Source organism: Calliphora vicina, chromosome 5 (assembly GCF_958450345.1).
Source record: "Calliphora vicina chromosome 5, idCalVici1.1, whole genome shotgun sequence".
Classification (NCBI taxonomy): Eukaryota; Metazoa; Arthropoda; class Insecta; order Diptera; family Calliphoridae; genus Calliphora; species Calliphora vicina.
In genome coordinates this window covers 29,529,655-29,544,985 of record NC_088784.1, presented here as the reverse complement: position 1 = coordinate 29,544,985, position 15,331 = coordinate 29,529,655, and the positions used below count along the sequence as shown (strand labels likewise).

Genomic DNA, 15,331 nt, shown 5'->3' with positions numbered 1-15,331 from the left:
CCGAAATATAAGGTTTGAATTTCGAAAAAGTACCAAACATCTGTCAACTGATTTTAAATGGAGTAAATATGAATTTAAAGTTTTTTTTGTATCTTTATTAGTTTTGAAGATATAAGGTTAACGAATTTACCCGTTTTAACCTCCAAAAATTCCTTCTTAGTGGATCGTTTTGGGGAGGGAGGAACCTACAGTCAAAATTTAATGCTTCTAGCTTTATTCGTTTGGGCTGTGCGAATCAGTCATTCAGTCACTCACTCAGTCAGTAACGTTACTCTTTTTTATATATTGTCACGTTTTTACCTTTTAAAAACGTTGGTTCATTTCTTTTAAATAAACCGGATACTTTTGAGTGCAACTAAAAGCAGTTTAGTATTTTAAATTAGTAACAACTCTTTATTCGTATCAATATAGATAGTAGCATATTCAAAGGATTAACCGTTAATCGCTTAACCGATTAATTTTGGTCGATTAACTGTTCGAATAGTTCAAAATTGCCGATTTTCAAATAACAAATAAACCGATTAATTTGTGTCGATTAACCGAAATTTATTTTTTTGCACTTTAACATATTTTTTATTGTATTGAATCAGGCCCTTAATAAACAAGTAAGCGACCTATATTCGGCTGTGCCGAATCTTATATACCCTTCACCAAATTATACTTCAAAATAAAAATTTTAAATATTTTTAGGTAAACAAAATTTACTTTTGTTTCCAGTTGTTTTTTTTCATTTTTTGTAAAAAAATTTTTTTGGTTTTTTCTTAATTTTTTATTTAATATTTACCAAAAAAAAAACTTTTGGTGAAAAAAAAAATTTGGCTAAAAAATATTTTTTCTGACTTGGTCTTATACATATGTATATGTCGTTGCAAAGGTCTTTGAAATATCTATCATTAGATATCCATATTGTCTATATTAATGACTTAGTAATCCAGATGTAGGTCTAAAATCTAGGTTGTCCTGGTCCTTATATCTCAGTCATTTGTGGACCGATTTTTCGATTTTAAATAGTTACCTAGCCGGAAGAATTCCGGAGATATTGATGTATGAATCGTGTATGCAATTTATTTGGGGTTTCGGAAAGTTGATTTCAACAGACAGACAGACGGACATGGCTTAATCGACTCCGCTATCTATAAGGATCCAGAATATATATACTTTATATTGTCGGAAATGAAAAATGTAGAAATTACAAATGTAATGACAAACTTATATACATATACCCTTATCACGAAGCTGAAGGGTATAAAAATCTGAAAACCCTTAAATACCATACTTATCAAGAGCATACTGTATTTTAGTGCTGTAAACCACAAATAGAATATAAAATATTTTTGAGTTTTTGTGAAGAGTATTTCAGTTGTTACGCGTTTGTTCAACGGATTTAATGTGCTTTCGTGCTGGGCGTTAAAACGCCACAGTAAAAGGCTAAAATAGTTTTTTTTAAAAAAAAAATTAAATAGTTTTCTTTCCTCTGTCGTTTTCACACCATAAAAAGTGTTAATTTTATTAATAACAGCTAAAATTAAGTGTCTCTAATTTGTAAATCAAAAAACAAGGTATAAAATAGTTTGGAAAAGCAAAACATTTTTATATTGCGTAAAACAAATTTCAAATAAAAACTGTCAATTTAGTCATCAAGATGAAAGAACAAGAAAAAAAATATTTAATGACCATAATGTGAAAAACTCAACTATTTTTAGCTGCATTTGGTTCTGTGAAAATTAATTTGAATATGATTTTTTGTGTGTTTTCTTGTTCGAGTACTTTGTGTTCAGATACAAGAGAATTATAAAGAAATGTTTTATGGGAAAATTTAAATGGAATAACAGACGAATACAAATAAAACATTTTCAATATTTACAGCTGTTAGTTTGATGTTCTTATTTAAGAGAATGAGAGAATTTTTTTGTTTTGATCTTAAATTGAAAATGTTCAAAACAATAACAAAAAAAATTAAATAATATTAAACAACCGGCTTTAGCAAAAGTATTTTATTATGAAATAATTAAAAATATTAGAAAATAAATTACAAGGCCTTATATGCATTAAGGGCATTAAGGGGAGCAGAGCAACAAAACCTTTGGAACTACTCATTATATGTACTTTGAAAAAACAAACCGAAAAGCTAAGTAGATAACTCATTTTATTATCTTAGTAGTTATATAGAAAACCAAGGAGTGTAAAGTCGTAACTTCGAAATTAATACCATCGATAAATGATATAATGGTGTAAATTTTGACATCAAAATCCAATAATTGGAAAATCTGCAGATGATCGTTTTTAAATATAATCCTACAATGAATTTCTGAATGTCTTCATTAACATCTACACTATTCGGAAGATGTTCCAAACAATGGTTTGTTGTCTCTAGAAAATTTGCCTTTACTTTTATATCCTTCACCATGAGTGTTAATCTGATGGTAATTACTGCAATATTCTGGATACCTATGGATGACTGATTCGATTTAGCGATATGTGTATGTTGCAACAGGGTTTTCGAAGCCCCCAGATATCCCCAGACTAGGACTCTTTCCATTTGTACAATATAAATTTATTCGAAGTATTAGCCATTGTTAGCTATGACCTTTTCCCATCTTTCTGGCAATATATGGATTTCTAGACAAAAGAACTGCTCATCTTTTAAGGCCAATAACGAATCAAGCCTATGTCGAATACTCTGCTCTAATGTGAAGCACGGTCTGAACTATAAAGCGGATGAGGCAAAACTTTCCAACCACTTAATTTTAAATACTTTTTAACAACTATTGCAACTAAAGTTTTTCACGGGAATTCCCGGGAAATTGTGCGAGAATTCCCGGGAATTATTTTCCTTAGTTTTATGTGATTTTATTGAACTTGATTTTATCTAAAAGAAGCTTAAAGCTTCAAAACAAATGCTGAAGATTCATAGAAGAAAAATGATTCAACCCAAATAGACCAATAACAAGTTCAATATTCAAAATATTCCAAAAACTCATGAATGTTCACGGCTGTCACAGAATGCTATCCGATCGAAAGTGTAGTTTTTTAGTATTTTGCTTTATCACAAAGAGTAAAACTAAAATTTTTGGAATAAAACCACCTTCCGTGGAATTGAATTTTGTTCAATATTATTGGATTATCATCAAATTTTAATTAACACCATTACTTAATTTTTGATTTAATAAGCAAAACAATGCAATTCAAAATTAAAAAAAAAAATATTTATTTTTTTTGCGAATTAACAGAATTAATTGGAATCTAATGGAAGTTGCAGCCATTCCAATACAAATGATACCTCTTTATATTAAATTTTTATTGTATTTTTTTTTTATTTGTATCCAATTACATTTTAAAAACAAATACATTTTTTAGATTTTTAACGTAGTCTACATTCATAAAATTGAATAATTTGTTCTAGGCGGGAAATCCCGGGAAATTTAAAAATGAATCCCGATTTCCCGTGAAATGAAAAAGTGCTGAAAAAGAAAAACTCTAATTGCAACATATGGCCGAGCGTTGTCATATAATATTACGATTTCATGTGTTGCTGCACATTCTGCGTGTTTTACGGCCAGTTGCGTTCGGTACAGGTTCCCTGTGATGGTCTGCTTATATTTCAGCAGTTCATAATAGATAGGACCCTTTTGGTCTCACCAAATACAGAGCATTGCCTTAGCGCCACGTCGATTCGGCGGGTTGGCCGGGCTTCACATGTGATCTCTTACGCTTCGGGTTATCGTAGTGGATAAATTTATCATCGCAAGTAATGATTGGGTGCCAAAATGATTTTCTTTTATAGCGTTCAAGCATCATTTCGAACATGCAAAATAGTGTTTCAAGATCTCTCGGCTTCAATTCGTATGGTACCCAATTTTCCTGCTGCTCGCAAACATTTTGAAATTGCTGCTTAAGTAGCTCCCAATGATTTTGCAAGTTCTTGTTGAGTTTTACAAGAATGTTCATGGAGTAATGCCTCAAATTCTTGGTCTACAAACTTTTTTGGTTGGCCTGGGCGATGTATTCCGTGTCAAAAAAAAAAACACTTCTGAACCGCACAACCATCTATCGCACGTTGAAACTGATTCACCATTAGCTTTGGCGTATAATCGGTGTGCTTCAGCGGTACTTTTTTTCCATTACAGAAGTAAAGCAAAACTTCCCGCATATGACGCTTTGTTGGTACAAAATTTGACATTTTCGAAGCAAAAAAAACTTTGTTGTTCATTAACTAAGTGAGAATAAATGACAGATATGTATGTACCCTTCAAAATGACATATAAGTTATTAAAAACAAAAACCGCGTTCAAAAGATACGCCATCTATTGTAAATCCCGCATTTTTAAATCATACAGAATTATTCGTAAGACAATAAATCACAAAGAATCTATTTTATCTGGTAAATACCGGGAATATTTTTTTTTATAAATTCCTGGTATTTCTCTGAAAAATGTTCCCGATTAAGAAACCTTACCCCGGACCCACCAAAGCAAAGTTTAAATCTTATATATAAATAGGCCCCACGTTTTTTTGTGGTATACTTTTAAGTATGTTATTGTCCACCAATATTGATGAAACATATATGGTTTAAAAGGTTATTTTCTCTAGATGTGCACAATTCTCAAAATTCTCTCCATAAAAGTGGTAAAAAGCGTTTTAAAAGTGTTCGAATTTCGGCCACCGGACGATCCTAGTATTTATAAAATGTTCAGAGTCGCACCGAATATTCGGTTTCGGTCAAAATAAGTCTTTTATAAAGGAAAAAAATATGGTACATTAAAATTATTAATTTTTTAGGAAATTAATAAAGTTTCGGATTAGATCGAATACTGTTTTTCAATTCAGTTTCGTTTCATTATGAATGAGAGTGGTAGAGTACATGGATACATCTAGATTTCCAAAACCGAAACCGAAAACCCATCAACCGGTTTTTTCTTCTTTGTTAACTTGACCGGTTTCGGTTTTCTTTAGCTTTTCGGTTTTTTGAGAAACCGGTTTTTGTAAGACGGTTAACCGGTTTTGATGAAATATATTTTCTAAAGCTCATTTAAACATATTTTTGAAAAACTTTGATACCATTTTTAACCCGGCAATTCCCAGTGTCACCTAGAGGTGACAAACATTAACGGTAGTTTTAAACATAGAAACAAATATCACTGATAAATATTGATATTATTTATATACAGACAAGATCCTGTTTTATATCTGATTTTATTTTGGCAACTCTAGAATTTATTAACTAGGGGATTTTTAAAAATCTTTAAGCAGTGTTTTTGATTTTAACATACTGGTGTGTGTCTTATGATAAATAAGTTGTTATAAAAATGCCAAACGGTTAAGTACCACAATATTTTTTTTTAATAAATACTGCTAGATATTCAGACTAACAATATCAGCAAGTATTTTTAGAAAATTATTTTTTCTCTGCCCAGTGTCACCTATTGGTGACCCCGCTATAAAATCGCAACTAGCTATATTTTTTTTTTATTTTAAACTTATTTATAGTGTAAACTAGACGTATTTTTACTATTTTTAATAAAAACAAATTGTTTCTCCCTTTGGCGAGGGTATGGGAATTGCCGGGTTAAAAATATTGTTTTATTTTATAGAAAATTATAGCATTTGACAATATAAAATATATATAATAATTGCATAAAGATAGAGCCTTAAGAATTCAAAAATGTTACATTTCCGAAGATTTAGTATACAATTCCTAACATATTTCTTATAAGCGTCCACAAATAAAAATAAATCTAAATAGACCTTTTTCATATTGAATACAAATTTAATATAACCCGGTTAACTGGTTTTTTTGAAGACAAAAACCGAAACTATTTAACCGGTTTTTTTTAAAAGACAAAAATCAAAACCGGTTTTTTCAAAAACACACTTTTTCGTTTAAACCGGAAACCGGTTTTTTAAATTTGGCGGTTTTTAAAACCACAACATTAATGGACCTAAAGATAAAATTTATGGGACTACCGCACTGAAGTTCGGTTGCCATCGATAATCGGCCCATTAATCTGATTTATTTCATTATACCTAAGCATAAATATTAAAATTGTATAACTAAAATTAAAGCTACATAATTGTTTTGTAACGAAAGCATTGATGGACAGATATGCCTTATCTTAGCGGGGTGATAGATCGGCTACGAAGTTTTGATCGCGATTGGCTCTTTACGAGATGTTTTGCAAGTCTTTGTACTTTTAGAATTTATTTCTATGTGGATGTTCTCATTTCTTATGTAACATAGTGCTCCTGTCATGGTTCTAAGAATGGACCGTCTGTATAAGAATAACACAAAGGGTATTGTTGAAAATTGTTAAGCTAAGTGAAGTTATGCTAGTGAATACTTAACTTAACTGTATATTAGAGGTAAAATTTTGATGACAAATTTCACAGGAAACGAAAAACGCCTTTCGCTTATATGTATTTCGGGCAGAAAGATTGGAGTGTTTATCTCATTCTGTTGTAACACACACTGAAAAGTCTTAAGACGGTCTAGCAACGTCCGTCCTTACATCCGATCGAAAATATTTTAAAACTAAATGTCCGTCCGACATTTAAAAGCAATAGGGCAGTGAAAACCTATATTTGGCTCAAAGAGTTATTGCTAATTGCAAACTCTTATGCTCAAAAATTTGCAAAATAGGTTGTATTGGTAAAAAGTTTGGTTCAAAATATTTGAAAAACTTTGTTGGGACTTATTACATACATGAAATTTACCACAAATATTTTCTAGTAATAGAAAATATAAATTTAACCATATTGGGAGAACCAGATAAATGTTTTATACAAAATGGACAAAAATCGGAGCCCGTATTACATTGGTGATGGCCAAAGCCGAATATAACACTCTTACTTATAAGTCTAGGTAAAAATTCGATTTTGCTCAATTTCACAACTAAAATTTTCATGACTATATCTAAGAATTTTATACCACATATGGGTTATCTGAGGCCATATATGTAACTAGTTTTAAATCTTGAAGTTGTTTTCTCGAAAGATCAAACACACAGGTTATTATTAAATTTAAATTGATTTTCACTAAAAATTCAAAATAGTAGTTCTATAGAATTTCGTAAAAAGAAACGACTAAATTCATCTGATCCACAATGTCGATGACAGCATTGGGTATTAGTACTGGCTTTATGGTGGGCTGTTGTGTGGCCGCACAAATAGCCCGGCGTGTAGCCAAAAATGTCTTCAAAGATGAGGGCATTGTACCGATTTTGGTAAATGAAGCAATAGCGGCAGCCGAATTATGTGCCTGTTGTTTTGAACTGATTATTGGTAAGAAAACCAAATAAAATTGGAAAGTTTAAAATTGATATTAACATTATTTTTAATTAGTGGCTGATAACTTTGGCGTAGCTGCTTATGCGGTGTTTCTCTTCCTGCTCACCGTGTGGTGGGGCAAAGTATGGGGCGATGCTTCTGCTTGTCCTTACACTCATATGGAAGATTTGATAGAGGGAAAAACTTCCTTGAAAGAGGTGGCTTTACGTACTTGGGCTGAATTAATGGGTGGCTGTTGTGTGTATCGCATTGTACAGGTTTTCTGGTGGTTTGAATTTGCCGAGACACATGCCGGTCGTGCCTTTGAAGATTGCAATGCAGATTTACAGGTAATAAAGCTAAATTTCAAATATAATTAAAGCTTTATCTTATAATATATGTATGATCTCTTACTTTCCAGGTTAATCCCTATATGGGCGCAGTAATTGAAGGTTTTGCTACACTCTTGTGTCGCTTGGCATCGAAGACTCTTAGCGAAAAGGATCCCAAGTTTTGTAGCATTATTGATTCGTTTATTGGTACTAGTCTGGTGGTAGCTGGTAAGTTCGTTGCATTTAATTTCAACTACTAACCCCTTGTATATTCTTCACACCTGCCTGGAACACCTGTATAGTTCTCAAATACAGTTTACGCCTTTAATTATATTATGTTTTCAGCTTTTAACTTTTCGGGCGGCTATTTCAATCCGGTATTGGCCACCGCTCTGAAATGGGGCTGTCGTGGTCATACCAATTTAGAACACATCATTGTCTATTGGATTGGTGCTTGTGTAGGTGCTATACTCTCGGTGCCACTGTTTAAGATAGCGGCTATACGAAAGATCTTACTTGGGCCCGACTTATCCGAAAAGAAGAAGGCGGAATAAGATTAGGACTTCGGAATGATATTAAGGCAGCATTAAAGCTATATTGTTGATTGTTATTTATTATTTATTTATTAAATTGTAACAAAAAAAGTGTTAAATTTAGAAGAATATTAATCTAATACTCAGAATTATTAATTTAATTAGTTATTAATATGGATTATGTACTTCATAGACGAATGACAATAAAATGACAATATTTGTTGATTTTTTTTTTAAATAATAGTGGTTAAAACATTAAGTTGTGGTTATATACATATATTTCTGTTTATAATAAAATTAATTAAATGGCAAAGAGGTGATCGTGAAATTTTATTTTCATAAATATTCAGAATTTTTGAAATTTTGAATCTTTGTATATATTTATGAACAGATTTCAAAAAGATACAGTGCCGAACTTAAGTATTGGCACAGGATGCTCATTGTACTTTAAGGTCGATTTAAAGGCCATATTGTTGACATTTTTAATAAAACAATATATTTATCAGATAGATTGATGAATTTCCTACAAAATACCACCAACTTTATTTCAACAATTTTGAAATATTATTTACTAATAATAAAAAGACGAAAAATTCCCCAATTCCGTCAAACAAAACTATTGGCACACTTAACCAGATTCTTCAAATTTTATCAATCTATCCACTTTTTGTTCATAGAAAATGCCATTTTATCTTCTTTTATTTAACAGTTTTCGTTTCTAAAACTGTTAATGTCAATTTGTAAAAAAATTGCACAATAATTATCAATTTTGCTGAAAATAGCTAACAAAAAAAGGAAACAACAGAATCTGAGCGCAAAATCATTTTTCACTTGCACAATCAAGGAAAATCGTATGCTGAGATTGTAGAGATTATGGAAAGGAGCCGTTTTACAATTCGGAGTATCGTGCAACGTTTTAAGGGAGCATCAACAATTGAAAGTGCTAAACATACAAGTCGTCTAGTTCCTTAAGTGAGCGTAAATGCAGCCATATAATCAAAAAGGTCAAGTTATGTTCAAAAATATCTTTAGCAAATGTTGCTGCAGAGATTAAAGAAGAGTTTGGGAAAGAAGTTCACGCAGCAATAGCCAGAAGAGTGCTCCAGAAGACAAACTATAGTTGTCGTATTGCTAGACATAAACCATTTATTTCATCTGTGAACCAAAAGAAGCGTTTAGAATATGCCGTTTATGAATTTACGTAAGCCACATGATTTTTAGCACCAAGTGCTACTCTCTGATGAAAGCAAAATTAATAATTTTCGCTCTGATGGCCGTCAAACGGTATGGAGAAAACCCAATAAAGAGCTGGAAAAACAAAATATTGCTTCAACAGTAAAACATGGTGCTGGAGAGATAATTGTGTGGGGTTGTATGTCCGCTGCAGTGGTTGGAGAGCTGGTGTTCATTGACGAAATAATGGACAAAGTGAAATATATGGAAACACCTCAGAAAAAGTGCAGAAATGTTAATTTTACCATTTTCTTTCACTTTTCAAAATGACAATGACCTCAAAAATTCGGCCTATACTGGACATATGTGGCTTTCATACAATATTTCGCATGACCTACCACACCCTCCACAATCTCCGGATCTCAACCCAATGGAGCATCTGTGGGAAGAGCTAGATAAGCGAGTGAAAAAGGAATTAGTTGAAGAATGTCAAAGTATTGGGTCAGATATCACAAACAAGTTGGTGGATTCATGCCGAAGCTACTCGAGGCAGTTATAAAGCAAAAATCACTTGCAACTATATACTAAATTTTGCAATGTTGCTTCCTAAATCAAATGTTTTTTTAGCTTTTAATGAGTGTGCCAATAATTTTGTTCATTGAAATGAAGTATTTTTTATGTTGTTTTGTTATTAATAAATAGTGGTATTTAATTGTTGAAATGAATTTGGTTATATTTTATAGGAAATTCAACAGTCTATCCGGTAAATATATTTTTTTATTAAAAATCTCTACAATACTGCCTCTAAATAAACCTTAAAGTACAATGAGCATCCTGTGCCAATACTTAAGTTCGGCACTGTATTTAATTTAACCCCAAAGTTTTAAACGTTTCACATAGGCGCCATTTGAGTTTTTTCGTTGCAAAAATCCTAACTTTTGAACCAAATGAGATAATCAAAACATTTAAAAAGCATATGATAAATAATTGATCAGCCTATGAAATGAGTGTTTAAAAATGGTTCTACGCCTTTTAGGTACCTACTTATGGGTTAGCAAAGGTTGAAATTTGTGGAAAAATCAATTTTATGGGAAGTAAAATAAAATATTTTTCGAAAATTTAGATTTTTTATGTTTTTTTTTAAATGCTTTTATGATTTAAAATTATTCAAGAAAAGATTAACATTTTTTTTTTTTAAATTTTTTGGTTGGTTTTTCACGAGAATCGGTACCCCGACTGAAAAAACAAAAACCCTTGAAACTTTTTTTCAAGATGATTTGAATAGAAGAAAATAATAAAATGTTACTATGTGAAAGTATTTAAATCATATTACAACATTTTAAAGACAAAACTAATAGTTTAAACCAGAGACCAAAAATAACTATTATTAAATTTTTTGAGACTGAAAAAGTTAGGCATAAATCAATGAATAATTTTTACGTTTTCAAATAAGAGTTATTCATAATAAATATTTTTTTTTGTTGCTCATAACTTTTATTTTCGATTTATATTGTTTTACGTTGCCTAATAAGTGTTATTCATAATATATATTTTTTTACATTGCTCATAACTTTTATTTTCGATTTGTATGTTTTTAACTTGTCTAATAAGAGTTATTCTAAAGAATATATTTTTTTCGTTGCTCATAACTCAAGAAGTTTCTTTCGCCATCTTGGTTGCATTTTATTAGTACATACATTGAATTTAACCTTTAAAGTCGCAAAAAATAAGCTTGGCATGAGATTTATGTTTTTTATTGTGTGTTTTTTAATTATGAAGAATTTTGTTTCACAATCAATATTTTAGCAAACGCAGTCAACAAAATACGCAAAGCAGAAAATGCTCTTTCAACAGAAAGCCGTTTAGCCGGCAGTGCATAGACAATATGAACCAATTTATTTAAAAATTGCAAAAGTATCCTTTTTCTCTTCCTAATATTGCCACAAATCGGCTTCTACGTCCAGTTTCATAAGTTTAAAGCTCTCTATTTCTGCTATAGCTGCTAATAACTCTCGCGATGTATTGCCTATGTCATCTTCTGAAGATAAATCCACTTCAAGTTCTATAATTGATGTTCCGAACAACGATAACGTATTTAAATTTATTTAAGTTAAATCGAAAATAAAAGTTATGAGTAACGAAAAAAAATATTTATTATAAATAACTCTTATTAGGCAACGTAAAAAAATATAAATCGAAAATAAAAGTTATGAGCAACGAAAAAAAATATTTATTATGAATAACACTTATTGAAAAGCAAAACATATTTTCATTGAGAATAACTATTATTTAAAGAAACAAAAATTTATTTCTACAATATAACAGTTATGGCTAATTTTTTTTTAGATATTTCTTATAACAGTTATGTCTCTGGTTTAAACTGATTACATTTAATTTTTTAATGTTTTAGGCTAAAATTGCGGCGAAAACTAGTCTTCCAATTAGCTTGTAGTATGAAATGAACTTGACTCTGCTTGCTTTTTTGCTATTGTCAAATTGTTTATTGAAACCTATTAATTTATTATAAAATCATCCAAAGATTGTTTTTATTTAAATATGACGGATTGTAAAGGAAAAATATTTCGTTTAGTGTAAGAAATTAAAAGCAAACATAACAAATGTCACGATTCGAATATTTTCGCATAATTCTACATGTACCTCAAAATGATGTACCCTTATTTCGCTCAATATTTTGGACAACAATATTTTGAAAGAACATTTTATTATTTTAAATAGTACTTTCTGAATGGAACATAAAGACCAAATCATTTTTCAGATACTCTTATTTTTGCAAAATCTATTCCACTCTATAGGCGTACAAATGTCACATACGATGATATGGAGTTGCCCATATGTCATTTCTTGAACCATGTCTTTTTTCAAAATTTTACCTCTAGCTAAAAATGGGACAAGAACGGGCAGCTGAAAACTTTTGCATTAGGTAAAGTAATAATCAAAGAACTTATTTTGAAAATATGGCAAATATAGAAATAGATAGTTTTTTTTTATTTTCCATCAAAGTTGAGAAATATTTAAAAATGGATAGTTGATAAATATCGATTTACATGTACAAATAGAAAGCAAACAGTACAATTTTTTGTATTCTTTTCTTAATAAATATATCTATCAATAGAATCAAAAATAATGACGATCCGTTACATAGTTTTCGATATATTGTATCTGAAAGCGGACAAAATTACCTAAAAATGGTCTGTTTTTTGGAAAACTGAAAATCAGTCAATTTTGAAGCGCTATACATTCTGAACCAAAAATCTGATTGTAATAAGAGTAGCATATTTAAAATCGTTGGACAATTTACTGTAAAATAGGTTTATTCAATATTTTTTAGGAAACATGAAATTTTTGATTTTTGTTTTTTTACAAATTTCTAAAAATCTGCTAAACCGAAGCCAAATTTTGATTAAGTTCGTAAAATAAACCATTTAGATATTAGATTTTAAGATTAATTAGTTTATTAAATTAAATTAATCGTCAAAAATGCATTTTTATATTTTTTGATATAAATTAATTAAAATTTGTTGGTATGAACTTTCTGATTCCAAAGTTTATAAAAAATATATTTAATATTCATTTCGATCTTATTTCTTGCTTATAAAATCAATTGTATTCGAATTAGTCGTTTAAATATGTTTATCAATGTTAACGGAAATGAAATGTTCGAATATGTAATAGAAACTTAAACCTGGCAACAATGTTGAAACGTCAAACTCAACAGCTGTTTATTATTTACAAAATTCTCTAGCCAACAGCTGGTTGGGAAGAGTGTTGTGCAAGCATTTAGATTTTATTGCTTACCAAACAATATAACAAGGTAAAATATTATAAATATTAATTAAAATCAATTAAATTCCATATATTCTTTAAAGATGTCTTCAATTTTAGCACTCAGACACCTGGGAAATGCATTGAAATACACACCAGCAACCAAAAACTATGGGAATCTGTTAAAAAATCATCTAACACTTTCGCCGGCAACACAATGTATGGTAACAAAAGCTAACATTAATAACCCCAATACTCCTTCCACAAATGACGATGAATGGCGTATTATATATCGCTTGCCCCTAATACGTATGGCCTCAGCCTTCAATCGTGTAAAAGTGCCGTATGGCATGTTAAACGGCATAACCATACCGGCAGTATTTGCCTTGGAACAAGCCTCACAATTACCACCAACCACCGCTGTGCTAGTAGGCGCTGTTGGTGTAACCACCTGGTGTACATTGGCCATAAGTAGTTTATTTATACGCAATCTAATTGGTATTATTTATATTAACGATAATAATGATAAATTAAAATTGGCCTATGTGGACTATTGGGGTAAGCGTCATGATGTGTGTGTTGAATTAGCTGATGTAGTACCGGAGGGTGAAAAATCGAAAGCGTCTAAATTTGATTTCTATCAATCGCTTTGTTTGTACAGTGATGATAAGGTGAATTATAGATTACTGAATAGATTTGGTATGATTGAAGATCCGGAAACATTTGCCTCGATATTTGGAGAGTAAAATCATGTTTGTTTACATATATTTGTAAATTAATTTATAATTTGTTTGTTAATTTAGAATAAAAGTGTATTTATGAAAAGAATTTGAGGCATTTGTTAATTAATTTTATGTTTATTTTTTAAGAAAAATTAACTGAAATTGTTTTGAGTTATATTTTTAATATAATGATGAAAACTTGTATTAAATTACTAATATTTATAGATTAATAGGTACTGAATAGTTTTCAAATAGTCATAATGAAGAAACTTTAGACAATTTTGAAAAATGGTACGATTTATGAGATTTTTGGGTATTGCGCAAACCAATAAATTCAAGCGAATTAATTAAAATTGAGCTTAATTTAGAATTAAAAAAATTTCAACAAAGTGGACGTTTTTTTTGTCCACAGTTTTCTCACTTTTTTTGTAGCAGATCCACATATTAAGGTTTTATTACAAAACCATTTTAAAAATTTCCAAAAAGGTTCTGTTGGTAAGCTTCGATGTTGTTTTACTCGTTTATGTACAAGGATATTCCAGGCGAATTACAATTATTTTAGAGTAGTGCCAGTGAAGAAGATGCGATCATCAATAAAGTTGTGAAAAAGAGCAACTAGAAGATAATTTTATGGATCTACTAGTTTTGTAACGTTGTTGTTGTAGCAGCAGTGGTCCGGTGCATAGAACCACCGGCTGTAGTGGGAATGAGCTTTGTAACGTAATACATTCCGCTGAGAAAGAGTGTTTTTAAAAAATTTTGTACTCAATTTATAGAAAAATTAATTAGTTAAACAAAAATAAACAAAAATAAAAAAAAATAATTAATGATGGTTGGGATCGAATGGGTTAAATTTTGTTACATAGGGTAACATAGAGACGAGACGTATTTGTATTTTGATGTTGTATCAGACACATGATTTGTTGTATTTTTGTTTGACAAAAATATGAGTGGTTCGCCTCTATGTATAATTCTCTATGTTTTGTTAATTCAAATCTAATTTAAATTGAAACAAAATTTTATGGCTTGAGATTTGAGTTCAAGAACTATTTAATAGATTTTATGAAACCAAATTGTAATGGATTTGAATTAAAGACAATTTGTATGATTAGATAAGGAATTAATTCTCAAAGAAATATGCGTTTGAAGTACTAATGAATTAAGACAACGAATGCTTTAATGTGTAACTTTTCTAATTAATCAAGAGGTCAAAATCCAAACAAATTTTTAAGTAATTCGTATTTTACAAACTACTATTTCCCATAGTTTTTTGTGGAATTGATATATGGCGATTGGGCATGCCACTTTAAAACACGTTCCTCATTGAATTATAATCAGTAGGCAAGAATCCTAGAGGTGTGTGTCGTGCCGGAATCTCCAGGCTAGGGGCATATTCTCCACGTATATTATCTTTCATGATATGAATTGGACCCATACCTTGCCCTGCAAAACATCCCCACACCATAATATTGCCAGCGCAAATTGGACCACTTACAGCAAAAAAAAATTATTTGACATTTAAAAT

General features: G+C 30.4%; 2 protein-coding genes across 4 annotated transcripts; both read left to right on the top strand.

Annotated features, from left to right (window-relative positions):
* The first annotated feature begins 1,312 nt into the window (after positions 1–1,312).
* Positions 1,313–8,369, top strand: AQP (aquaporin). Of its 3 annotated transcripts, none has more exons than XM_065512079.1 (5): positions 1,313–1,559; positions 7,053–7,278; positions 7,339–7,613; positions 7,685–7,823; positions 7,911–8,369. In XM_065512079.1, the coding sequence occupies exons 2-5, from the start codon at positions 7,101–7,103 to the stop codon at positions 8,147–8,149; spliced, it is 831 nt and encodes a 276-aa protein (XP_065368151.1). In that variant the 5' UTR covers positions 1,313–1,559; positions 7,053–7,100; the 3' UTR covers positions 8,150–8,369. The 3 variants fall into 3 exon arrangements, with proteins under 3 accessions (XP_065368151.1, XP_065368150.1, XP_065368153.1); XM_065512078.1 differs by having other exon boundaries at positions 7,050–7,278; XM_065512081.1 differs by having other exon boundaries at positions 1,320–1,559; positions 7,050–7,278; positions 7,941–8,369.
* A 4,683-nt stretch (positions 8,370–13,052) lies between these two features.
* On the top strand, positions 13,053–13,862 carry LOC135960999 (transmembrane protein 186). The gene is made up of 2 exons (XM_065512436.1): positions 13,053–13,133; positions 13,189–13,862. The coding sequence occupies exon 2, from the start codon at positions 13,189–13,191 to the stop codon at positions 13,828–13,830; it is 642 nt and encodes a 213-aa protein (XP_065368508.1). The 5' UTR covers positions 13,053–13,133; the 3' UTR covers positions 13,831–13,862.
* The last annotated feature ends 1,469 nt before the right edge of the window (positions 13,863–15,331 follow it).